The sequence below is a fragment of the Podarcis gaigeae genome (assembly GCF_964106915.1).
Source record: "Podarcis gaigeae genome assembly, chromosome: 12".
NCBI classification, from domain to species: domain Eukaryota; kingdom Metazoa; phylum Chordata; class Lepidosauria; order Squamata; family Lacertidae; genus Podarcis; species Podarcis gaigeae.
Genome location: NC_139688.1, coordinates 26,431,423 through 26,457,745, shown reverse-complemented (window position 1 = coordinate 26,457,745; position 26,323 = coordinate 26,431,423). Strand labels below are relative to the sequence as shown.

At 41.9% G+C, this 26,323-nt stretch overlaps 1 protein-coding gene across 2 annotated transcripts in view; it reads right to left on the bottom strand.

The window, feature by feature from the left end:
- Positions 1–26,323, bottom strand: part of ZNF804B (zinc finger protein 804B) — a 304,870-nt gene that overhangs the window by 15,476 nt on the left and 263,071 nt on the right. For both annotated transcript variants that reach the window (XM_083704636.1, XM_083704635.1), the window contains one exon: positions 11,889–12,032. In XM_083704636.1, coding sequence (XP_083560762.1) covers positions 11,889–12,032 — 144 coding nt within the window. The remainder of the gene's footprint in view (positions 1–11,888; positions 12,033–26,323) is intronic.

The following is a 26,323-nucleotide window of genomic DNA, read 5'->3' as shown; positions in this document are numbered from 1 at the left end:
CACTGCAGTCCTGCTTAAATTAAACCATAGTTCCCTGTTGCATCTGAAACAGAATTGTCTTCTATTGGCTTTGCTCCTTCAACTGTGGTCTCTCAAAACTACCGTTCAGCACAACCAAACCACAGACCTCTGTTTTAATGTCACTTTACTGACATTAAACCATGGAGAACTGTAGTTTACTGTCAGTCTACTAACCAGCATTTAAACACAGCTCTCCATTTTGGAATTGTAGTTTAAAGAGACTGTGGCCAAAGTGAGCAAGGAGCAGGGAAGTGGCTCTGGTCACATACAGGCCCAACACTCACACCCAGCTTACAACCGTTTATGCAGCCAGGAACATTACATCACAAGGATAAATATATTGCGAAATGCTCATACAAAGGTGTTCAGTGCTGCCATTCTTTGTCTGGGTCACTGGGGCCTTCCTGTGTCTAAGTGGTTGTGTGATTTGTTACCTGGTTCTCCTTTTCCCTGCTATGGCCCTGGAATTCATAGCCAACTGACCTCCGGAAAGCTCTTTAGAAGGGCTTCGGAGTTCTTTAGAAGGGCTTTGGAGACCTATTTGTTTTTGGATGCCTATGCATGTGTAATATTTCCTTGTTATGGTGTTCTTTTCAGCTAATGGTTTTGTTGAAAATGTGTTTTATATTCTGAGCTGGATGTGTGCTTTTTAGCACCGCTGGGTTATTAATGTGGGTCTTTGTATAAATTGCATTAATTTTTCTTTTTAGAAATTATGGTGATGATTATTGAAGTTGTAATTTTAAATTGCTTTATGTCAGCCAGCTTGAGAGAGTTGAGCTTACTTACGAAAACAGTTTATAAACATTTCAAAATAAATAAAAATGTTGTTCTTTTGCACGTACTTCTTCACTGGCATCTAATGTGATTCAATGACCCTTTCTTACAGATGTAAAATGAAATGGCTTTGTCTATCTACTTCTTCTACTTTTTATTCTTTTTTTTATTGAATCTTGTTACATTAACAATTTTTTTTAAAAAAATTAAAAGTGTAATTGGATATGACCCACCACTTAGACCAAAGTACTTGGAATTAATTCAGTTTAATTTCACTGAAATCAGTCCACAGAACCAGTTAGGCAAAAGTGTCTGGCAATTAGTACATCTTCTCGATCTTAACAAGTTTGTAGATCAGTTTGCTAATAACTTTTAAAGAGGGAGATTGGCTTTGAGAATTTGCAAATTGAACTCGGCAGTGGCTTCATGTATCCTCATTAGTGTTCAGCTGAAGGATTCCTAATGTCTCATGGCTCAGGTGATGTCCAGTACACATGCTGGCACTGGAATTCACCCACCATTGGACATTAATTTTGGGCAGTTTAACTAAAATGTATGTATTTTTTAAATAGGAGCAAGAAGATCTTTCAGACATTATTTTATTTGAAGGACCATTGGTATCTGGTGTTTAACTGTGCAATCCTGTGAGTGTCTACTCAGAAGTCATCCCCATTGACTTTGATGAAACTTACTTGCAGGAAAGTGTGTTTAGTTTTACAGGCTAAGTAACTACTGAATAGTCCAATAAATACAGCCAGTTGCATGGTTTTGTTTTGTTTGGATATATTTGAGGTATGATGAAAAAAAGATGAGAATGTTTCTGACTAGTGCTGGGAATTAAGTAAAGTAATACTGTCATTCTACTATGACTCCCTTGATAGTACACAGATATGCACCATGCATTCAGTATCCCTCCCCCCCCCACCCAAAAAAGCAACATACAAACATATGTGTGTTAGGCTCGATTCCTTTTTTTTTTTTTGGCTAGAAGCATACCTTGAAGATTTGTTGCTCATTTTTCTACAAGCAGAAAGATCAGCAAGATTCTTAAACTCCATTGGACTCAATTATGCTGCTAAATTGTGCATATTAATCAGATAGATGGTAGCAATCTATACTCAAAAGTAGAGGGGAAACACATAAGCTGCTGTTGTAGATACATTCAGTGGGACACAGAGTGGTTGTAAAGAGGAGGAAATAAATTAGATGATAGAATCATTCACTAGAGGAAGGTAAGCAGCTGCTTCAGAAGCATTTAAAGTTACAGGGGGGGAAACGAATCTCCGGTAGGCTGGTGTTAATATTTGAATGGCAGAGCATTTGTGCCAGTAGAACCTTGGAGTGGAGCTCAGGAACGGAGACACAACCTCAGATCCTTGGTTCAAAAGCAACATAAAGCCGTGCGGCTACCTTTGAAGGTGACCCGGAAACTTCAACTAATCCAGAATGCGGCAGCCAGACTGGCAACTGGGAGTGGCCGCCGAGACCACATAACACCGGTCCTGAAAGACCTACATTGGCTCCCTGTATGTTTCTGAGCACAATTCAAAGTGTTGGTGCTGACCTTTAAAGCCCTAAACGGCCTCGGTCCAGTATACCTGAAGAAGCGCCTCCACCCCCATTGTTCAGCCCAGACACTGAGGTCTAGCGCCGAGGGCCTTCTGGCGGTTCCCTCACTGTGAAAAGCCAAGTTAAAGGGAACCAGGCAGAGGGCCTTCTCGGTAGTGGCTGTTAGAATAAAAGGTTTCTGATGGGAACTGTGACAAGATAAACCCGGAAAAAGCCAGGATGCCAATGGATGGTTCTGACATGTGGGTTGAGACGTCGCGAGGCAGGGAGCATAGATTCTTCCTGTGGTATGGAAGCTTGTACAGAGTACTAAGGCCTAATACCGAGCTGATTTTACTGACTAAGGATGTTGAGTGCAGTGCAGAATGGGAGGAAAATCAGGGTATTTTCCTAGGCTACCCCATTGCTAGAGACTTAGATACCAAGTCTGTTGCTGTTATAAACAGCAGGTGCACTGAGGTGCGTTCCACTGCTACAGTGGAGGAGATGTGTCAGATGCGCAGATCAGGAGTAGCTACAAAGGGTGAGAAGCCCACCAGGTATGCTCAGGAGTTTGCTAACACAGCTGTTGTAGATTTAGCTGTGGTTGGTGGCTTGACACAGGTCTTGGAACCCGGAGTCTTAAAAGGGGTAAAGGGTTTGTCCTCAAGGGATGGGAAACCACACCCAAAGGCTGTAAGGGTAGACACTGTTTCCTTGGAGAAGGAAGCTGGACCATGTCCAGAGGCCGTGTATGCCAACACTGATTCCTCAGAGTCCTACTCGAGTGTAGGGTGAGCTCCTGACAGTGGCGCCCTCCCTGTGGAACGATCTACCATCAGATGTCAAAGAGATACCTGAAGACATCTGAAGGCAGCCCTGTTTAGGGAAGCTTTTAATGATTGATGGTTTAATGTATTTTTAATCTCTGTTGGAAGCCACCCAGAGTGGCTGGGGGAAAACCCCCTGTTATTTTTATTATTATTGTTATTATTATTATTAGTGGGGCCAGGGTTAGTTTTAATGTCTGGACCTAAGTCTGTCCAGAAAGTGTTGATTGCTTGTGGGAGAAATATGAAAATTTATTAGAACAAAAGACAGTGGTGGCTCTCTCCACTTGAAGCAATATTGGAGAAAAAAATAAATATGAGAAACAACTGGGTAAATTATAAAGAACTATTATGAGAGGTAGATCAAGATTTAAAATGAAGGAGGTATGAAGAAATAAGAGGACTAATAACTGATTGGCTGCAATATCATCAGCTTAATGAAGTATTTAGGTTGAATAAAAAGAAACGTTTTTCACCTAAAATCTCCCAATTCAAAAAAGAATTGTTGGAAAATAAAAGCAAATTACCGTATTTTTCGCTCTATAGGACGCACCTGACCATAGAACGCACCTTGTTTCAGAGGGGGAGAACAGGGGGGGGGGAATTCTCCTCCTCTCTGCTCAGCACCCCTTCAGCGAAGCGGCAGGAGAAACGGAGCCCCTTCCATTTCTCTTCCGGCATCGCTGAAGGGGCGCTGCGCAGAGAGGAAAAGCTGTGCAGCGCCTCTCCAGCGAAGCAAAGCCAGGAGAGCCAGAGGGATCGGTGCACACCGATCCCTCTGGCTCTCCTGGTTTCAGCGAAAGCAACGCGAAGCCTCCGGAGCGCGGCAAGCCAAGGAGCCTGCATTCGCTCCATAAGACGCACACACATTTCCCCTTAATTTTTGAAGGGGAAAAGGTGTGTCTTATAGAGCAAAAAATACAGTAATTTCTAAAATGTATAAACTTCAATTGGCAAACAAAACATGAACCAGTCAAATCAGTGCTTATACACTGGGCGAGGTATTTTGGTTATAATATTGAGTTAGCTCTGTGGGATTACGAATCTGAAATTTACAGCATATTATACTTGGAAAGAAATTTATATGAAAATGATGTACCATTGGTATTTAGCTCCTAGCAAATTAGCTAAAATATATAAATTACACTCTAATACGTGCTGGAAATGTGTACTGGTGCACTGATCTTGGACTTCAGCTAGCAGGAAGTGAGTGCCAAGCTTTTGGGCTGTGTTCTGGGAACCAGTACTGGGTTGTGGCCCAATATAAGGTGGGTCGCAACCACAGCATCACCACCATACAAATGTATGGTAAAAAGGGAAATGAAATGGGTCCCTAAGTGCATGTTTGTGTTGAAGGTGGGTCAAGAGTGCAGCAGAGCAGAAACATCGCTGCACGTGTTGAATATAGAGCAGAACAGAAAACAATCCCTAGTTCCATGGGATTGAATGGACCTTACTCCCATGCATGTGTACATAAAATATAGCCCTAAGGCTGCAATTCCACACTCACTTACCTGGAACTAAGTCCCATTGAACTCCATGGGAGTTACTTCTGAGTAGACATATATAGGCCTGCATTGTTAAGATGCTTCTTTTGTATCAGTATCTACTTGCCTACAATGGATTTTTTTTTAATCCTTCCATGATACATAAGAGATTTCATTATTCAAAACTGTGCACCCATAGAGAAAAAAAAGAAAAAAAGATGATAGCACAATTATTAATATAGAACTCTTCCTCTGACACGCAAGGCTAGCTTGAGATTCTAGAATTTGATAACAGAATTCTGTAGTTCCTCGTATAATGTAATACTTCAAATTGCTGTAAAGTCAGCGGACGACAATCAGCTATGAAATTAACTGTCCCCTGGGTTTTAAAGAGGGCTAAACTGCTAATTTACATGTTAATTAGCATTTGGTCTAAAAAAGTAGCGAATGTAATTCTACAGCATCTAACATTTAACAATGGAACTTATCTAGACGTTGCATTTAACAGTAGCTTCCCATTTCTCGCTAGATATTTCTGAAGTTCCGATAATGAAAGCAATCTCATTATTCTAAACAACATGCAGTTTTCGGGGATGACGCCTGCTAATTTATTTGCATAATGAGAAAAGTAACAAAGCAATCACATTGAATCAGGTGTGTTGGTTCTTAATAAGGCCCATCTAATGGCATAGATTTGTGGGTTTAAAATAAAGACTTGTATAAACTGACATTTAAAATGGGAATGTGCTGCCTCAAGTCATAACAAGTCACTAGACTGTGTTCAGTGGCATTTGATAATTCTATTTCTGCTATCCAAGCACTGATTCCATAAATGTGATTGCAGTAATGTGCAAGTTAAGTATCTTGGAAGAACTCTGCCATAAATTAATACTCCAGAAATGAACATGTTGCATTAGAAAAGCATATATAACATTGATTTCCATTTCCAGATGAAATTGGAGTAAGGAGCATAATATATAGAATTCATTTCAGAGATGTCATAGGGCTATTAGACCTTCCCATCACTGCACATTTTCAAAATGTAGAAAATGTTCACTGTGGTCTTTGGATGGGCCCCTTCCTGATGGCATCATGGCATACAGAAGTTTGGTTAGTTGGGGTCCAGGAAAGGGTCTTTTCAGCAGTTGGTGGACTTCGGCCATTCAAATTTCAGCGGCGCTCTATGTGAACCCAAATTTGTCATTCCCCCACTTCTCATTTTCTGTTCTGCACATGCAGCATATCATATTTGAGATGGCTTGCAGTGCTCTCCTCAGCTTGGCACCCAGTGTGAGGGAACTGGTCGTACTGCCCTAAATCCACCTCAGCCTACAGAATGCATTCCTAATGGTGATCAGGGAGATGAAGAACTGGCTGCTTGCCCAGACATTTCCAGACCATTAACATGACCAATGTCTGTTGTTTTGGTTACTGTGGTTATTGCACAAATGTTTTTAGTCCCGCCTCCCCTCCATCCCCGCATGTTGGGAGCCACTTTTAGTATTTTTAAAAGGAAAAGTGGTATGCCATTTAACAATAAACGAATAAAATAAAATGAATATATAAAATGCCACTATGAACAATTTTATGCCAATATTTGCCCCTTGTGGAAGGAGATGGTAGTCCATGTTGTGGTAACTTCCAAATTGGATTATCATTACAGTGCAGTCTATGTTGGGGTACCCTTGAAGGTGACCTCAAAACTTCAACAAGTCCAAAATGCAGCAGCCAGATTACTGGTTGGAGTTCACTTCAAAACTCATACAACCCCCATTTTAAAAGGAGAAGAAGAAGAAGAGGAAGAGTTTGGATTTGATATCCCGTTTTATCACTACCTGAAGGAGTCTCAAAGTGGCTAACATTCTCCTTTCCCTTCCTCCCCCACAACAAACACTCTGTGAGGAGAGTGGGGCTGAGAGACTTCAGAGAAGACGCGAACCCGGTTCACCAGATTACGAGTCCACCACTCTTAACCACCACACCACACTGGTGTAAAACAGCTGCAGTGTTAGCTGGTTCATTTCCAGGGCCTATTCAAGGTGCTCACATTTAAACTCCTAAATGAGTTAGGCCTCAAATAGCAGAGAGGTCATCTCCTTGCCTTCAGACCTCTCAGAAGTTTGGGGGTGGCCTGGGAGTCGGCATTCTCTGTGGCAGCTCCTCGGTTGTGGAATGTCCTCCCCACAGAGTTTCACCTGGCACCTTCATTGTATTGTTTCCACCATATGGTGGAGATACATATCCTTATTCTGGCCTTTGACCAAGCATGTGTTTTCAGGGCCCACCCTATTTCTGTGACTATAATTTAACTGTTTTAACACCGAATTTTAAATTGAACTAAAAATTACATTGTTGTACCCTTCCTTGGGACCTGGTGGGGAAGGATGGGGAATAAACTGAAAAAATGAATGAATAGGCCTTTCTTTTGACTTATCTTTGTGTAGATTTAGATAACTTGTCTAAAAGCAATTCACATAGAAAGATAAGGGCTGGGAAGGGTTCATAAATAAATAAATTTGTTTGATGCAGATATGTAAGCGAAACATTAAAATCTGCCTCCGTCCATCAGAGACCGTTTACCTTCATCGTTTAAATCCCTGCATCCCTTTATGGAAAAATATTAGCACAAGCTTTAGGGTAATTAGGATTCAGTATTGCCCTCATATGGAACTAGGCATGTTGTACAAACAGCTGCTCTGTTTGTATCGAACAGCGTTGCTTTTAAGTTTCATTAAGTAGCCAGGCTCTATCTTTCTGGAGACTCATTCAAGCTTTTCGACATGTCTTACATATTAATTCATTAACTGGAATTCATTTGGGTGTGTTGGTGACATATATCAAGGGTAGGCTGACATTTCATAGTTAAAACACATCAGCTAAATTGCAAGCTGTGCATCTGGGCCTGCAATTCCGGCACAGGCCCCAGGCAACAGAGTGCCTTTTGTGGGGAACCAGCTCACCTATTACACTTGTAAATAGCAAGCTCTCTTCATCTGCAATTTAGAAAAGGAATAGCATGTAAACATGCAGTGTTGTGTGGCATTGCATTTAGCAATACAGTTGTACCTTGGAAGTCGAACGGAATCTGTTCCGGAAGTCCTTTCGACTTCCAAAACCTTCAGAAACCAAAGCGCGGCTTCTGATTGGCTGCAGGAAGCTCCTGCAGCCAGCCAGAAGCTGTGGAAGCCCCATCGGACTTTCAGCTTCCAAAAATAGTTCGCAAACTGGAGCAGTCACTTCTGGGTTTACAGTGTTCGAGAGCCAAAGCTGTTCGAAAACCAAGGTGGAAATGTTCCAGAGATCCCTCGTAGGACTCTCAAATTCACCAGCTGTCCCCACCTCGAAAGGGGGACCTAGTTTTGGTGTAGGAGGGTTTTTTTTAGGGGGTGAGGAGGTACAGCTGGAGAGGGAGCCCACCCCCATCAAAAACCCTCCATGCGCCCACAACAGTTCCTTCAATTTGCAAATGTGCTCACAGAACCCAGAAAGGCTCCTTGACCCCTGGCCTAATAGGGTAGCCATAGTGGTGACCCTGCCAGATGTTACTGGAGATGGAGTCCAATCAACCCTAGCCAGCAGGACCAGTGGGCCAGGATGATATGAGCTGTAGTCCAGCAACACCTTGCTGCAGAATTTATAGTAGAAAATGTGTGAGCAGGGGAGTTGCTGCCAGCTTCTGGCCTTGAATCTGAGCCAACTACAGTATCATACAGAATTTCCTGGGTTGATGCAGTGGAACTTTGCATGGTAGGAAAGCTAGATCCATTTCCATGGATATGTGAGAGATGTTTATTTAAAAGCCAATGGGTTTTAAAAAAAACCAAAACAAAAAACAAACAAACTACCACCTACCAGGGAAATATGAAAGCTTGGAAACAGAATTTGACTCATTCCTAGCTAATCATCACCATCATCAAACAATTAGCAATTTTAACAACTGAAGGAGCATCTCCATCCCCATCATTCTACCCGGACACTGAGGTCCAGCGCCAAGGGCCTTCTGGCGGTTCCCTCACTGCAAGAAGCCAAGTTACAAGGAACCAGGCAGAGGGCCTTCTCGGTAGTGGCGCCCTCCCTGTGGAACGCCCTCCCACCAGATGTCAAAGAGAACAACAACCACCAGACTTTCAGAAGACATCTGAAGGCAGCCCTGTTTAGGGAAGCTTTTAAAGTTTGATGCATTACTGTATTTTAATATTTTGTTGGAAGATGCCCAGAGTGGCTGGGGAAGCCCAGCCAGATGGGCGAGGTATGAATAATAAATTATTATTATTACTATTATTAACTAGCCTGTCTACCTTGCAGTAAATTCTATTGAGTTCAGTGGCACTTACTTCCAGGTAAGTGTTTATAGAATCACAGTGCAAACCTGCCACTTTTTGATGCGCATCTTCTCACCCTTACGGGTGCACTAATCGGGGACATTAGCATACCGCACTAATCGGGGACATTAGCATACCTCGTAGGGCAGTGCTGAGAAGCATGTGCTGTCATTTCTCTATGAAGTTTAGCTTGTTTTATAAAATATAGGCCATTTGTTCCTTCCATTGCCAATCTGTCTCCCCCCCCCCCCCCGAGCACTAAATTTAGTTTTAAAATTAAAAAGAGTTTTATTGCTTTTAACCATGATCTTTTATGATGGAGAGCAGCCAAGACAAACTGACTTGATGCATCAACATTCCATTTTCTGTTTTGCATAAATCACTAAGGCTGAGAAACATGAGGGATATGTGGGGGGGGGGGAGAGAAAGAAAGAAAGAAAGGGATGATGATGCTTAGAATGGATCGATCTGAGCCCAGAAAATTCTGACAAGTAGAAAAAGCAACTGAAGCTGCAAATAAATCCTTTTGTATAGGGAAGAGGGATTATAGGATTAACTTCACATGTTTTGGATCTGAAACCATTTTTGTTTTATATCATTACCAGCCTTTTATAGACTAATTGAGTGGTGTGGAGAACAGCACTAGCTGATTTTTTTTAATAATATAAAAAAATAAAGAATTCATGATTAACCCAGTTTTGTCTGAGGAAACAATGGGCCAAAATTGTGGCCCTGATTACACTCGTGAAATTCACGACTTTCATCAACAACACTTTCCCTCATGAGCATTGGAACCTGTAATCAGAAGTTGATTTGCTGTTGAGTAAGGCAATGAGCAGGATATTAAGGAGGAAAGAGAAAACGCTAGTCAAGAGAATGCAAAAGAAGATCCCTTTGGAGTTCAACTACTCCCTGTTCAGGATTGAAATTAATAGCCTGATCCAAAGTTCTTTGAACTGCATCCATAATAGGCCAGCGACAAGTAAAGCAGATCTGTTCCCCTCAAAGGCAGGCACAAGAACATTAATGTTCGGCAAACTTTTCAGTAGTCTGCCATATATAGCTTATGGGTTGTATTTGACTTTGTAGGGGAGAAGTGGAGTCATCCCTTCCCCTCTGTGATGTATGTGAGTGTCTCTTGAAGCAGTCGGCTCCCCGCCTGAATCTTACTGGGAAAACCAGATGTGATTCTAATTGTGTGATTGCAATTAATATGTCCATATTTCTGCTTTTAAAAATAAATAGCAGGGAGCTACAGGATCAGGACTTCAGCACACGAGGAGTGGGGATATAACCCATCCCTGCCTGCTGAGGTCTTGATAGAAAATCCCACAATGCCCAGCTGCTATTAGCCCTGGGAAAGAAACTTCCCTACTATCAAAATAAATCTACATTGGAAGCATAAAAATATGCCCCCCTCCCCGATAAATGGATAGACAACATGACAACTCTTGCAACCTATGAACAGATCACTTTCAGATGAAGGTGATGTATGGACAAATTTAATGATATTTGGAATGTATTTATCGAAATCATAGTGACATAAACTGATGTATACTTAAGGGAAATAACAAGTTTATCTACTTACATATATACTACATAATTCTGTAACCTTAATTACATGTTATTGTTATTTCGTTATTGTTTTTCTCTGTCCCCCCCCTTTTCTTCTTTTTTTCTAAAAAAGAAAAAATGAAACTTCCCTACTAGTGTGAATGACAGCATGGAATGGAGTTGCAGTGTCTCTGTGTGTGGTTAACCCCCTCCCTCTGTATCACAGCCCTATTCTGACTGTCCCTTCATGTGGCAATTCTAGTCATGCTTTTGTTGCAATAAAGGTTGTGCTTACCAGTCCCCACCCCACCCCCGACTATTCAACCCAGCAATGTAGCATCCATTGGCACCAACAGAAACATCCATCCCAGGGTGCAGAGCAGCACAAGTGGGGATTTTCATTGGGACCATGGTATGCAATTAACACAACTGACCCTCGATCAGCCATGTTTTCGTAAGGGTGACAGTGTCTTCAGACATTGGTGCATCTGCCTGATTACATGAGTATATCACATTATGTAAAAATTACATATACAGCTTAACAAGACAACAACTGGAACCCACCAACAACATATGAATCAATATGGCTAAGTGGACCTAACAACCCCCTTCCCCTCATACACGCAAACAAAACTCACTACAGTCAACTAAAGACAACCAACCATGCCCTGGGCCCCCCAATCTCTCTCACCACCAACAAAAACTAATAAATCAATAGAAATGGAACCTGCCCGCATGATGCTGACACAAAAACCTTACACATACACTAAGTAGAACAGGCATAGGCAAACTCTGGCCCTCCAGATGCTTTGGAACTACAATCCCCATCATCCCTAGCTAATAGAAGCAGTGGCCAGAGTTTGTCTATGTCTGATGTAGAAGAATTAAAGTTTACTACCCTCCTTCTCTCTTCTCCCCCAACTTTATACTGTCTATAATATTAATGTATCCAATCAAATATGACTGATCTATGGATCAAATTCTATGAACTGAAAGCAGAGATGCTGTATGTACTTTTGTAACCCATGTGGTTTTTTTATAAGAACAATTAAAAAAACCACAAATGCACACATTAAATATAGAAGCAATTTGACACTGAAATGTAATACTTGTGAATATTACATTGTAGGCTGGCTCACCCCCCAAAAAATAATATTACTTTATACCAAGTGGTTCAACTAGTCATGTGAATTGGTGCAACTTGTCATGTCATGTAAGAGAGCATATCACCACTGGAGTATGACACAGCAAATTAAAAAGAAGCTACCAACTCTACAATTCTAAGATTCTATATGTACACTCTACCTATATTTTACATGGCTATATTTTGAATGATTTTTTAGGCTTACCTGCTTGTGAGCATGATCATAGGAATTGATGTGGTTGTCAAATTCGTGGTGTTTATGGTACTGTTTGTCACATAATTCACAGTAGAAGTTAGCCTTCACATCCTCTAGAGCCCTTGCTGCTGCCTTCTCCTTTTCAGCAAAATCCTAGAAGGGCAGAGGGAGAGGAAAAATATTTGGTTATTTCCAATTGCCAGTTTGGTTATTGCCAGTTTTTCACCACAAAGTCCCATGTACTTCCCAGCCCTACCATTAGGCAGAGTGAGGCAGCTGTCTCAGGCAGCTGATTTTGAGTGACATATTTTTACTCCCAGGGAGAAGTGCTGGTGGGGTATTCTTTTAAAAAATGGAACCAAATTGCATGGTTTGGAAGCATGCCAGAGCCTTTTCTTTGTTTAAATTACAGACACACCCCACCTGCCACAGTGCAAGCAGAGGCAAGATATCAAAACAACAATGGTAGCTTATTTTCCAACCCTACTTGTGGTATGGAGCACAATCTTGTGGTCAGGATCACAGCTGGGGAGGGAAAGATTAAACCAATGCTTCCCTGCACACTGCAGTCACAATGCAAAATAGGAAGTGGTCCTGCACATAATTAAACAATAAAATAACCGCAAAGGTGTGCCTCAGAGTGAAACTGGCTAGTTTGACTGTAATTTGGCCAGTCTTGGGCAATCTACATCTAAGTATGAGAGAGAAATTAGATTCTATTCACCTTTAAAAGCAAACCTTCTAAAACTCAGCCATCTACTGAAATGTGCGCATCTCCAAATTTTGCAGTGTAAGAAAATGCATGCAAAATGCATATACTGTTCATACAGAGGAATATACTAGTGAAAATAACATGCAAAATATCTTACTTTAGGGGAAATCACTTTTCAAAAAATGTGTAATTAGGCAAAATTGCATACACCTATCCCTATCTGCATCTCGACTTGGGAACTGGTGATGCCATTAGCTATTTTTCCTTAGGCAGCAAAATATCTTGGGTCATGGGGTTCTGGCAGTACCATGGAGGTCTGTAGTAAGAAGTTAGCATCTAAACCGCTAAGCCTGATGAATGGCTCAAAGGTAAGATGGGTGACTCACTCGCTGTTCTGGAAAAAAAACACTGCAGTGATATGAAAATGCTCTTCAGGTTGATCTAAAGGAACTCAAGCGAGCCTTTTACTGGACGTCAGTCTTTTCGGGCAGATTAAAGCAGCATTTACCCTCTAGACTAATTACTCCTTCAGCTGTACTTTAAAACAGCACTCAACAATGCAAAAGAACAAGAGCACAGAAAGAGAAACATTATAATGACAGGATGTTACAGTACAATGATTATGGCCACTAATCCCCTTATCAGCACAGAGTGCAGCTAAGAGAAGCAAAAATGTACGAATGTGTACACGTGCTGGGGGAATAAGCTAAGCCTCTCGGGAATGCTAGTTTTGCCAATGAGTGTTTTATGTCAAAGCTTTCAGCTGCCATACTGTACTATAAAAGCTGAGAACCTATTTTAAAGCCAAGGTGAGGCAAGGTGCCTAGAGGGAACAAGAAAGTTAGGGACTCCTTAAGGCTTAAAATTAGGAGAACAACTCCGGGTTGCAGTAATAGCAATTCTGCTACGAATTGATTAAATAAGATAAATAAGCCACTGAGAGACTGGCAAGACACAGGAAGTGCACATTCTTATTTAATCAATAACGTAATTTTAAAGTTAGTGGGGCATAATCCAGCAAGATGAAGTCCAATTGAAACAACGGGAGTAGCTTGAAAATTTTATTTGTTGTACCTTGTCCATATGGAGAAAGGGCAGGTTATCAATTATTTTAAATCAACTGACCAATAATTGTCATGACTGAGCTTCTTATCTCTTGCTTTGAACTACACTGAAAATAACCTTGTGCTGATCTGTGACCAAACCATTGATTGTCAGGGTGAATGTATTTGTTAGTTTAAAAAGTCATATCAGCCCAAAACTCTCAGAGAAGATAATAATAATAATAATAATAATAATAATTTATACCCCGCCCATCTGGATGGGTTTCCCCAGCCACTCTGGGCGGCTTCCAACAAAATATTTAAAATACAATAAAAATAAGGTAAAGGGACCCCTGACCAGTTGTGACCGACTCTGGGGTTGCGGCGCTCATCTCACTTTATTGGCCGAGGGAGCCAGCGTATGTGGCCAGCATGACTAAGCTGTGTCTGGCGAACCAGAGCAGCGCACGGAAATGCTGTTTACCTTCCTGTCAGAGCAGTACCTATTTATCTAATTGCACTTTGATGTGCTTTCGAACTGCTAGATGAGAGCTCACCCCGTCGCGGGGATTCGAACTGCTGACTTTCTGAACGGCAAGCCCTAGGCTCTGTTGTTTAACTCATAGAGCCACCCGCATCCCTTACAATAAAAATATAGGCATGTTTATTTGAACATAAGGATACCTTAAACTTCCGGAGTCAAAACAGAGCAGCAGCAGAGACGATAGAAGCCTTATGTAGCTCAGGACCCCAATATTTCAAGACTGCCTTTCCTGACATGTACTGATCTGGACTCTGTGATCATAATCCGAGGGCCTTCTCTGTGTGCCCCTTCATGGGAGGTCGCAAGGATTGCAACATGAGAATGGGCCTTTTCAATGGTGGCTTCCCACTTGTGGACTGTTCTTCCCACAAAGGCTCATCACTATCAATTTTTATGCACCAACTCGTGGAGGCTGTTACGAGCCAAAGTGGGACAGGTGTGAAACCCCCAACCCCCCTCCTCTCCTACTCACTGACAGAAAGCAACCCAGTCAGCTTTCTGTTCCAAATTCATTTCTCTAAAGAGAGAACGGGAGAAAAATGCCCTTTACAGAATGCCATCTTTCAGGTTCCTGCTTTTATATATGCTCCAACGAGGCACAGTTCCTATTTTTTTAGTACCTATCTCCAGTGAAGCATCATGCTTATTCCTCCCCCCCCCCCTTTTACCATTGTTAGGGGGTTGTCTGCTTGAAATGATTTTAGTGTGAGTCAACAATGTTGTCATTATTCAGGGTTCAGCACCTTCCTCAGGGAAGTTAATTCCTGACTGTGTGGGTGGAGGCATCTTGTCTCAACTGAACACAGATAAATGCACACGCACCATGCCGCGCACAGCCTGCCATTTCATACATGTTAGCTGCTGAGCTAAATTGGAGGACAATTATGTTTTTCTAATACATCTTGAACCAAAAAGAACAAACATGCTCTTGGTGTTTAAAACAGCAGGCCAAATGCACTATAGATCAGGCTGCATTAGATCGTGAAGCTGAGGCTCCAATACTTTGGCCACCTCATGAGAAGAGAAGACTCCCTGGAAAAGACCCTGATATTGGGAAAGATGGAGGGCACAAGGAGAAGGGGACGACAGAGGACGAGATGGCTGGACAGTGTTCTCGAAGCTACCAGCATGAGTTTGACCAAACTGCGGGAGGCAGTGGAAGACAGGAGTGCCTGGCGTGCTCTGGTCCATGGGGTCACCAAGACGACTAAACAACAACAACAACAAATTACATTACATGACGCACTGCAACAATTTGTAATTTTACAAGATGTAACACTAAGGAGGTGGGGTTCACAGCCCAATTCATTCCTTAGCCTTAGGAAAGTTACACCAAGATTGTCCAAAAGAGAACACAGTGCCAACTTTGTATGTAAAGGTGCAACTAATAATTGCTATAATTTAAACAGAAATACAATCAGTTCTCCCCCCGGGGGTACTCAAGGATACAGAGTACCACCACCTTCCCCCCCCAGAAGAAAAGCACTGAATAAAATATATCTCATCATAGTGAGAGGTGAGCAGGTGACCTCCAGGTGTTAAATGTTGAAGGGAAATTTTATAGCTCCTCCTCTCCCTTTGTATTGTTTTCCCCATCCCACCTTTTATACTAGCTTTGGATTGGACAGCTCTTCAAATGGGGGACTCCTGTCAAATAGAAGATTGTCCTCTGTCAAGTAGGATACATGGCTACCCTATCTGGAGGTGAAGGTGATAGAGTTTGCGGGAACAACCATCTTGAAACTTCCTCATGAGTCTCCCTTTTTATTATGAGTTCAAAAGCCAAGAACTATTAGATTGAAACGGGGACCTCTCATCTCAATGCTCTTTCATTCCAAACCATAACTGTCACATCCACCCTATTTGATGAAAGGTTAGCTAAAAAGAGTTGAAGTCATGTTGCCACCACCAAGTGGCTTCCTGCAATCTGGTCAGAAATAGCACATATCTATGAGGTTTCAGTGGATATTATTGAGCATGGGGTATATTGAGCACAGGGCATGGCCTGAGGTCACATGATGTGTCAAATGTTGCTAAAATGATGTGTCAAATGTTGCTAAAATGAAAAAGATCTGGATTTGGTCAGTACCTGGATGAGAGATCATGGAGTACACTCCATGGAAAAAAGAGGGGTGGGGGCAGGGAAGACTGCATCCATGTATATACCCTAAGTTTTGGAGGGTGCAGAGGGTGTGCCAGGTGTGCTCAAGCACAAACTAATGTATAAAATAAACCAAAGATTATGGCGAGGAAAAGAAAATCTTCCCAAATGAACTCTCTGTGTGTGTGTATGCACTCAAGGATCTTAAGCCTTCACCACCTGAGTTAATAAAGCAAATGAAAGAAAACCACACTATCTCAGAAGCATATATATATATATATATTGCTATACCTTTTGCCAGTCTGATGTTGCAAGTTAACCACTGTTACAATGCTGACCAAATACAGGCATGCCATAGCTGCAAGGAAAATTCAGAGGACGTTTCCCAGCTGTTTGAGATCGCCATTCTGACTGGCAAAATATGAACACACACACACACACACACACACACACATCTATATATATATATATGCAAATTTTAAATCTGTAAAAAATAGACAAGAGTCTCAATAAATGAGATTTGGGGATTTTAAAAATCTTGAACTAAACACCAATTGACAAACATTTAGGGGCAGTGCTCCCTCATATGAAATAGCATGTCTCTTTCCACAAAGCCCAACCACAATGCAGAGTAAATATGTCTGTAAATGTAGCATCAACTTAGTGGCAGACTCTTGTTTTAATGGGGGCCCTCCTCCCAACATACAGTCATGGGGGGGAGTGTTCTCTCTTTGAGTTCTGTAGCTTTACATATCAGGACATAATAGCAATCATTTGTTCCATAGCAGGTCTTAAAATTAGGTAAATGCAACCTCAGATGAACAACGACACATGATACATTACACTGTGTCATGATTTATTTAACAGAAATAAAGCCAAGATGGAGAAATCAAGTGTGAAAAACTAAGTACACCCTTACTGCTTCCATAGGAATTAAGAGGCTAATCAAATGCTCTTGCTTAATTGATCATCAGCAAGTGTGCCCACCTCTATAAAAGCTGAAGTTTTAGCAGTTTGTCGGTCTGGAGCATTTGGGTGTGTTTTAACACAATGCCAAGGAAGAAAGATGATACAATGCTCTTACGAGAAACAACTGCTGCTGACCATGAAACTAGGAAGGGTCATCTCCAACCAATTTTAAGCCCATCATTCTACACTGAGAAAGATTATTCAAAAATGGAAAACATTCAAGGTGGTTGCCAATCTGCTCAGGAGTGGACATCCCACCAAATTCACCCCAAGACCAGACTGCACAATGCTCAGAGAAATTGCAAAAACCCCAAGAGTTGGTATATCTCAGGCTCTACAAGTCTTAGTTAGCATATTAAATGTTAAAGTTCGTGACAGTACAAAGACCGAACAAGGATGGTTCGTTTGGAAGGGTTTCCAGGAAAAAGCCTCGTCTCTCTAAAAAGAAGATGGCAGCACGGCTTTGGTTTGCTAAGTTGCCTCTGAACAACCCACAAGACTTCTGGAACAATGTCCTTTGGACAGATGAGACCAAAGAGGAGATGTTTGGCCATAATGCACAGCACCACGTTTAGCAAAAACCAAATACAGCAAATCAGCACAAGCAGCTCATACCAACTGTCAAGTTCAGTGGTGAAAGGGTGATGATTTGGGCTCTTTTTGCAGCCACAAGACCTGGGAACCTTGCATTCATTGAGTCGACCATGAACTCCTCTGTATACCAAAGTATTCTACAGTCAAATGTGTGGCCATCTGCCCAACAGCTGAAGCTTGGCTGAAATTGGGACATGCAACAGGACAAGGATCCTAAGCATACCAGCAAATCTACAACAGAATGACTGAAAAAGAACAGAATCAAGGTGTTGCAATGGCCCAGTTAAAATCCAGACCTCAACCCAATTGAAATGCTGTGTGGAACCTTAAGAGAGCTGCGCATAAACAAATGCCAGCAAACCTCAATGAACTGAAGCAACATTGTAAAAAAGAATGGGCCAAAATTCCTCCACAACAATGTGAAAGATGGGAAAAGTCCTTACTTCATGTTATTGCTGCTAAAGGCGGTTCTACACACTATTGAATCGTAAGGTGTACTTAGTTTTTCACACATGGCTTTTCCATTTTGGTTTTATTTCTGTTAAATAAATCATGACACCGTAATATGTTGTGTGTCGTTGTTCATTTGAGGTTGTATTTACCTAATTTTAAGACCTGCCAGGGAACAGGTGGTTGTTATTATGTCTTCATATTTAAAACCACAGAATTCAAAGAGAGTGCACTTTCTTTTGCCCATGACTGTATTCCCACACTGCATTCCAAGTACACACTCCCACAGCCTGTCTCCCAAGCCATTTTTGACCCTTTAGTTTGCCCGCACTTGGCATCCAGCAATCGGTTACAAATAAGCAATGCTGGGCTATTTCTTCTGTCTGCTACAGATCTTCATTTGCAAACACTGCCAATGACCCATAAATTCCAGAACGCCATTCAGGTTTTTTTGCACTTGGAGTTTATGCAGCCAAATGATACTGTAACCCTGAAGCAGCGCATCACATTTTTCTCTGCCAGTTGGTTTCTCATGCTCAAAAATATGTCTCATTTGACAGATTCTCACCTCTCAACTCTTAAAGTGTCTGGTCTAGCATGGATGGTCTAGAAAACTATGATATGGTGAAAACCCAGGGACCAGCTGTTTCCTCCATGTTCTCCACACCCAAAGATTTGCATTTAGTTTAGCCTTCTCTTTGACATGGTAGCTTTCTGTTCTAGGAATATCTCTCTCTCTCTCTCTCTCTCTCTCTCTCTCTCTCCCCACCCCAATCAGGACTATTCCATCATGTATAATGTATTTCTCTTTCCTCTTGGATTTAATGTTCCTTTGTTGTTGTTTTTGTTGTTGTTTAGTCGTTTAGTCGTGTCCGACTCTTCGTGACCCCATGGACCAGGCACTCCTGTCTTCCACTGCCTCCCACAGTTTGGTCAAACTCATGCTGATAGCTTCGAGAACACTGTCCAACCATCTCATCCTCTGTTGTCCCCTTGTGCCCTCCATCTTTCCCAACATCAGGGTCTTTTCCAGAGAGTCTTCTCTTCTCATGAGGTGGCCAAAGTATTGGAGCCTCAGCTTCATGATCTGTCCTTCCAGTGAGCACTCAGGGCTGTTTTCCTTAAGAATGGATGTGTTTGATCTTCTTGCAGTCCATGGGACTCTCAAGAGTCTCCTCCAGCACCATAATTCAAAAGCATCAATTCTTCCGCGATCTTTTTAAAAAAATAATATTTATTAATTTACCTCAAAAACACATAATAGTTTCACATCCAATTTTTCACAAAATATTTCTTTTCTGGACTTCCTTCAGCTTCTCCATAAATCATCCATAGTCAATATTTAAGTTACGCATTCCTTAAGTTTGTATTGTCATTATTCAATCCTTTCCCCTTCTAATCCCTTTTAACAATACTTCTTTACATCACTTCCATACATCACTACTGGGAAAACCACGGCTTTAACTATACGGACCTTTGTTGGCAAGGTGATGTCTCTTAATGTTCCTATGTGAGGTTAATTGTCTGCTTGTTTGGTTATAAGTCACTTTAGGTTGCCCTGTGCAAGATAAAGAGACTGACAAAATTAATAAACAAAAAATAATAATGTAGACTGGAATGGCAGCTTAAACAAAAAGGCTGCAATCTACTGTTTGTGAGAAGAACTAGGCCAATTTTCTGGGGCTACCATATACCATAACTGGTCCTAGTTAGGTTACATGACAACATTTATTACCTAACACCTTTCCACTGAATGTGCCTGAGATCCTACCCCATCTTTGAATTTCTAATACTATTCTATACAATATCAGGAAGTAATCGACACTGAACAGAGGTTGAGTTACTTCTGAGTAAACACACATATAATTGCCCTATGGATACATGGGTCCTCCTTTCCTACATTTTCTGTTTCTGCCTGTTTGCTCACATGATGCCTATAAGGCCCTTGATGTAAACTTCTGTTACCCATCGACTGGCCATGGGCTCTCCCCTCAAGTGGCCTCAACTGAAGGCTGTTAATTCATTAGCCCCTTAAATAAAAGTATAATGTTCATTTAATGAAACAGTTAAACTATTTTTTAACAGAGCTATCCTGAGATTATGTTAGGGGGGAAAACCCTGTTAAACCTACTGATTGCTGTTTTTAAGCTTACTCTTATGACCTATTGTTTTAATAACATTAATTATTCACAAGCCTCTCTGTATAATTAAAATGCATAAATTAGAATGTGGATGCAATAGCATTAATTAAGTATAGACACATTTTTTAGAAGTCAAGGCTAGGGTGTGTGTGTCTACATTCCTAATAAGCAACATTTGTGGAAAAGCGGGGGGGGGGGGGAGGATTTTGTCATACTGGCAATCATCCCAAATCTAATTTGTCTCTTTCTCCTCTTTTACTGATGATAAACTGTCAATTAAATATTTACAGCTTATTCCACTCCACTGAAGACAAAATTCTAATTGTTTGGGAGTAAACAAGAATAAAATGTCCTTTTGTGACAAAACAACTGGAACTTTCTGCTCACAAGTACTTGATCCTTCCAATTCTATCCTCTTCAGCTGAAACAAACACCCAGTTTGCTTTCTACTATACAGATGGTTTAAAATAGCAACCAATTAGCTCTCATGTGCATTTTAAGATAATCACATCTACCTCCATTGCCTGATTGCCTAATTATACTTGTCTGCCATGGGGGGGCCGGGGGTGGGAAGCCATAATTTCAAACTTGCTTATTGATCTGAGGCAGGTACAGTGATTATTACATCATGTACAGTTCCGAGGAGGGACGCAGGTGGCGCTGTGGGTTAAAGCCTCAGCGCCTAGGACTTGCCGATCGAAAGGTCGGCGGTTCGAATCCCTGCGGCGGGGTGCGCTCCCGCTGCTCGGTCCCAGCGCCTGCCAACCTAGCAATTCGAAAGCACCTCCGGGTGCAAGTAGATAAATAGGGACCGCTTACCAGCGGGAAGGTAAACGGCGTTTCCGTGTGCGGCTCTGGCTCGCCAGAGCAGCGATGTCACGCTGGCCACGTGACCCGGAAGTGTCTCCGGACAGCGCTGGCCCCTGGCCTCTTGAGTGAGATGGGCGCACAACCCCAGAGTCTGTCAAGACTGGCCCGTATGGGCAGGGGTACCTTTACCTTTACCTTACAGTTCCGAGAGGTCAGGAATGGTTCTCCCTACTAAGTTGTTAAACTTGACTGCACATTATTACAGCAAGTCCAAATCATAAAACAATTCACTTTGACAAAAGGCACATTAGGCTCTAATATTTATGTATCGTGCTTTCAGTTGTAGTGATGAGGCGGAAAACCTGTGCCTAAGTGTTGTTGAGCTCCAACTCCCATCAAACGTGACCAGCAATGGCAGGGATGATGTGAGTTGCTGGAGGACCACAGGTTCCTCACCCCTGTTGTAGAATACTTTGCACACACCATAGGGATGCTCATAGAATGCTTTTTGGTCCTTCACTAACTGTGAGACCTCTTGGCCCAGAGAGCCATACTCCTAATCATTTGTCGTACATAAAGATTTTGACAAAAAAAACCCTCATTTTAAAACAATCAGCTCCACTCTATAATAAATATTGCAAATCTCCAAGCATTCCTTCCTCAGGTGACAGGTGCACTGCAATATGCCAGCCACTGCTTTCAATGGGAGCTCTATCTGTGGATCCCACTGAGAGACTGGTACAATGTTGACTGGTGGGGAAGCGAGGACGTATTTTTTTATAGATAACTAAAGCCACACAATAGGCTCAATGCACCATTGGCAACAACTGTCCTCCTTTGTATTGTATCTCATTGTCGCCAAATATCTGACTATATGCTTCCTACAGTATAGTTGAAGAAACCATGGGATTTCATGATAAAGGGGCATTTTTCATGATATAATGACTTGGGGGGGAATACAATAGTTATATTCATATGAATTTAGTCCGGAATGCATGTCATTGCGATAAAAGGTTGATCTAGCATTTTCCTAAACATATCAGTTGTGTATGTAGCAGAAGCACTTGTACTGAGCACTAGTTGTTGCTTTGGCTCCTTCTGGTGAAAATGCAATTAATGGCTTCTGACATTTCAATTTCTGATATAAGAAGAATCAATGGAATGTGCGGTGTTACTGAGTTTCCTAGAATGTTGCTGCAACACGTAGTCAATTAGAAATCATTTGTTAAATCCAAGGTTTGCAAGGGATGCTTAATAGACTGCACAGCCATTAAAGTATGCTGACCTAGAAAACAGCATGTGCAGTTTTGCTTTAGAAATTGATTGCCAGGATCTCTGCCCTGTTCAAGTTGGCCAAGGGAAAAAAGCAGGCCACTTTTCCCAGCAAAACCTGGAGAGAGATAGGTAAGCATAAATCAAATGCTTCCAGATGCTGAAAGGGTGTTTTTTTGGATCCACCCTTCTGAAAAGAGTACAGAATAAATATCAAGTACTTTTCGCTTTTCCTTAGTTATTTCCAGTTAACTGAAGTTATCACAAGGGCTTGCTAACAGGTATGATGGGCAACTTGCCCTCCAAAAGCAGAAAGGTATCACCAAAATAAGGACACAGGTTTACACTAACTTATATGTCCAGATGTAAATTTAGAAATAGGTACAATAATTTAAATAGAAATCAGGAAGTCTCAACATACTGGGCAAGAGTGTAAACATCTGGAGACCTGTGTGTGCCTGCTCAGCCTTTTCTCCCTTCTTGTGGCCTCCCCTCGGCTTAGCGCCCTGTGCGTGCGCACCACTCGCACAGCCCCAAATCTGCCCCAATCAAACTGTCACCACCTGGCTAAAATTACCACTTGAAATTATTATATTATTGGCCCAGATTAGCTCAGTACTGACAATTACCACACACTCATTCTCTCTCTCTCTCTCTCTCTCTCTCTCTGTGTGTGTGTGTACAGCATGCCTATTAGCCATGCTCCACATTGGGGGCAGTTTGGAATGAGTGTGAGGGGGGTCACATGAGCAGGAACCCCTGCTGGTCTGAGCTGTTCAGATGTAGGAGCCCCACATCTGTAGGCACACTAATGCTGAATGGATGGTTCTGTGGGCTGGAGGGCATGTCAGTGTCCTGAGGGATCATAGTAGGTGCAAATCAAGTTGTCCCATCATGTGTTTGTGGAATACATGGGGGAGAGATTCATATAAGCAGCCTTATTGTTAAGATGACTTTTTCCTCATTCAGTTGGGTGAGAAGCCTCTCCCATGTCTTCAGATAGTGCCTCTTGTCCTCTTTTGACATTCAGAACATTCTGTCAGAATCCCCATAATTGCCTACCACTATCCATTGCCATTTACGTAAGTGTGATGCCAGATGAAAAGTGCCAAGCTTTTAGCAGATTTAGATATTCTGTTCTTCAGGAGAGGAAAAGAAGCCTAATGGAAATTTGGGGTCAGATTTCTTAAGAGCGCTTTGAGAAGCTGCAGCCCTGCACTCTGTTTTGTGAGCTTAAGTCCTATTGATTTCATACCTATTGCAAGACAACAGAAATAAATCGGAAGTTCCATTTCATTTAGTGGTTCTCAAACTCAAACAGATAAAATGCATTAATGCTTCTTTTCTTAGAAATGTATAATCAAGCATTGCAACACAGGATTCTTAGATCAATACTTTGATTGCGAAATTGCAAGGTACACAACTGAAACTGAGTCCAGTCAAGGGGTGCATTTTCCAACTGGCTATTTATGGCATGCATATACAACCCTTTACTGGCTGGACACAAATATTTGTGGCTTAGCTCAAAAGAGGGCCATCTTCAGGAATAAGGCAGGTAGGTACATAAAGGCTTTGGGAAGAAAACTAGACTCTATTACTAACACAAGTTGATCTACAACAGAGGTATACCCTCCAACACCCCTCAGATGAAAACAGGAGGAACATTTCTCAGTGCTCAACCACCATTTCTTTCTCCTCACCCCACAACCCCAGCAGAGCATTTCCTATGAGAAGAAAGGCAAGTGCCATCACCACCACACCAATGGGACACAGCACACACGCCCTCCAGAATCCTGAGAAAAATCCCTTAATCCTGATTTTATTTTATTCTTTGGTAGATTTACAAAAAGAAAAACACACGGCAATAAATAAATATTAGAAAGGGGGCAAGATTAGACATGGATGCACAAAGAACTTTAAAAAATAACAATCAAGATACCTTATGCTCCACTCCGCTCCCTCTTTCTTCCCTCCCTGGGTGGCCCTGCGCTCTGCCTTCCCCTTAGACTATGGCGGCTGCAGCCTCTCCTCCTCTTCATCCACTCTCCAGCGGCTGCGATGAGCTGCCCAAGGGAGGAGAGGCAACGGAGAGGCAACCACTTGCTCCCTTGCAGCTGCCATCTCTGCTGCGGCTGCTCAGGACAAGCCCTGGCTCATCCTTCTCTCTGCGCTCAGCGGTGGTGGCACTGGTGGGGGAAATAGGGACATTCCAGGATCAAATCAGAAGCTGGGATGGCTATCATAATTCTGGGAATGTCCCTGGAAAATTGGGACCCTTAGAGGGTATGCAGATGCTGTTGGACTCTAACTCCCATTGTCCCCAGCTGATATATCCAAATGGATGGCAAAGCAAAGAAACATCTCCTCCTAAAAATACCAACACATATATCAATCCATGAGGTCACAGTTCCCATCATCCTTGACTACTGGCAACCCTGACTATTGGCAAGCTGGCTGAGGGCCACAGGTTCATCATCTCTGATCTAGACCCCTTTTGGTGTCTTTTTCTTAAACAGGCCCTAACATACTTTTTATTCCACCAAGCCTTCTCTTAATTTGTGATTTGGGTGTGGGTGTTTTATAATCTGATTGTGTTTTGTTGATTTGTAATATTAATAATTACATTGTATTGTTTTAGTATGTAAGCTGCCTCGTGAAACCCTGGAACTGAAACCCAAGGTAAAAATAACATAAATGAACAAACAAAAGTGTGTGGCATGAAGAATCCTGGCCAGAGGTCTCTACTTCTGCCTACCTGCTAAGCAATCCCTGATTTTCCAACAAAAAGTGAAGATACCTGATTTCCTGGAGGGGAAAAGCAAAGCTCTGCCTTTCCTGGATGCAGTTAACTTTCCCTAGCAGGCCTATTGATCATAAAATTAATAGCAGCTTTTCATTTATTGTCAGTTCCTTCAATTTGTTCACCATTTAATCCTGCCTCCCCTCTCTTCCTCTTTCATGGATCATTCCTTTTTACCTCTTCTCTGATGAGCGCAGGTATTATCACATAAAATCTGAAGTCTGTCCTCCTCCATTCATCTTCCCACATCTATCCTGTTGCAGTACTTCAGGATTACAATGTAGGCCTCTCCTCACTTAACAGACTGAACTGTGCTCTAGCTCTTTATTTCTTGCTGCTGTGCAGCAATTATCACCAACACAGCATCATTTAGGGACCTCTGCATATTTCACCCAACTCTGTGTCTAGCACGTAGGAGAGACAGACGTATGTGTAGTGTCATTCAGACTCAACATAGATAGGGCCATTTTCTAAGCCATGATGAAAATCATGGTTGTGCCATAAGTGAGCAGAAATCAAATATCTATCAAGCACTTTGCAGTACCATGTAGAACTTGTCACACTGCTGGACAATGAAACACAATTCTCTTGATTACTATTATCTAGATGACTTTCTTATAAAATGTAGGTTAATCTAGTAGCTTTTTGAGAAGACTAAAAAACTTCCTCTTCTTTTTTATTCATATATTATTCACAAGAACTCCTTTCTATCAAGTCTGATATTTCCATGCCTTGCTCCCCAACTTTCAACAAAGCAATTCCTACCTTTCGATAAATTCAATGTTCCGCAAACCATTTTCAACACTGTTTTTCTTACATTCATTTCATTCTGTAACAATACCGAAGCAAACCCAGGTGCTTGCCATATCACAGACTTGTTTTATTGGAAAGGACCTTGAAGGTCATCTCTCATCGTCTGCTCAAAGCAGGATCTACATTGCAGGAGGAAACTGCAGCATCCCTGACAGATGGCCAACCAGCCACTGCTCAAATATTTCCAGTGAAAGA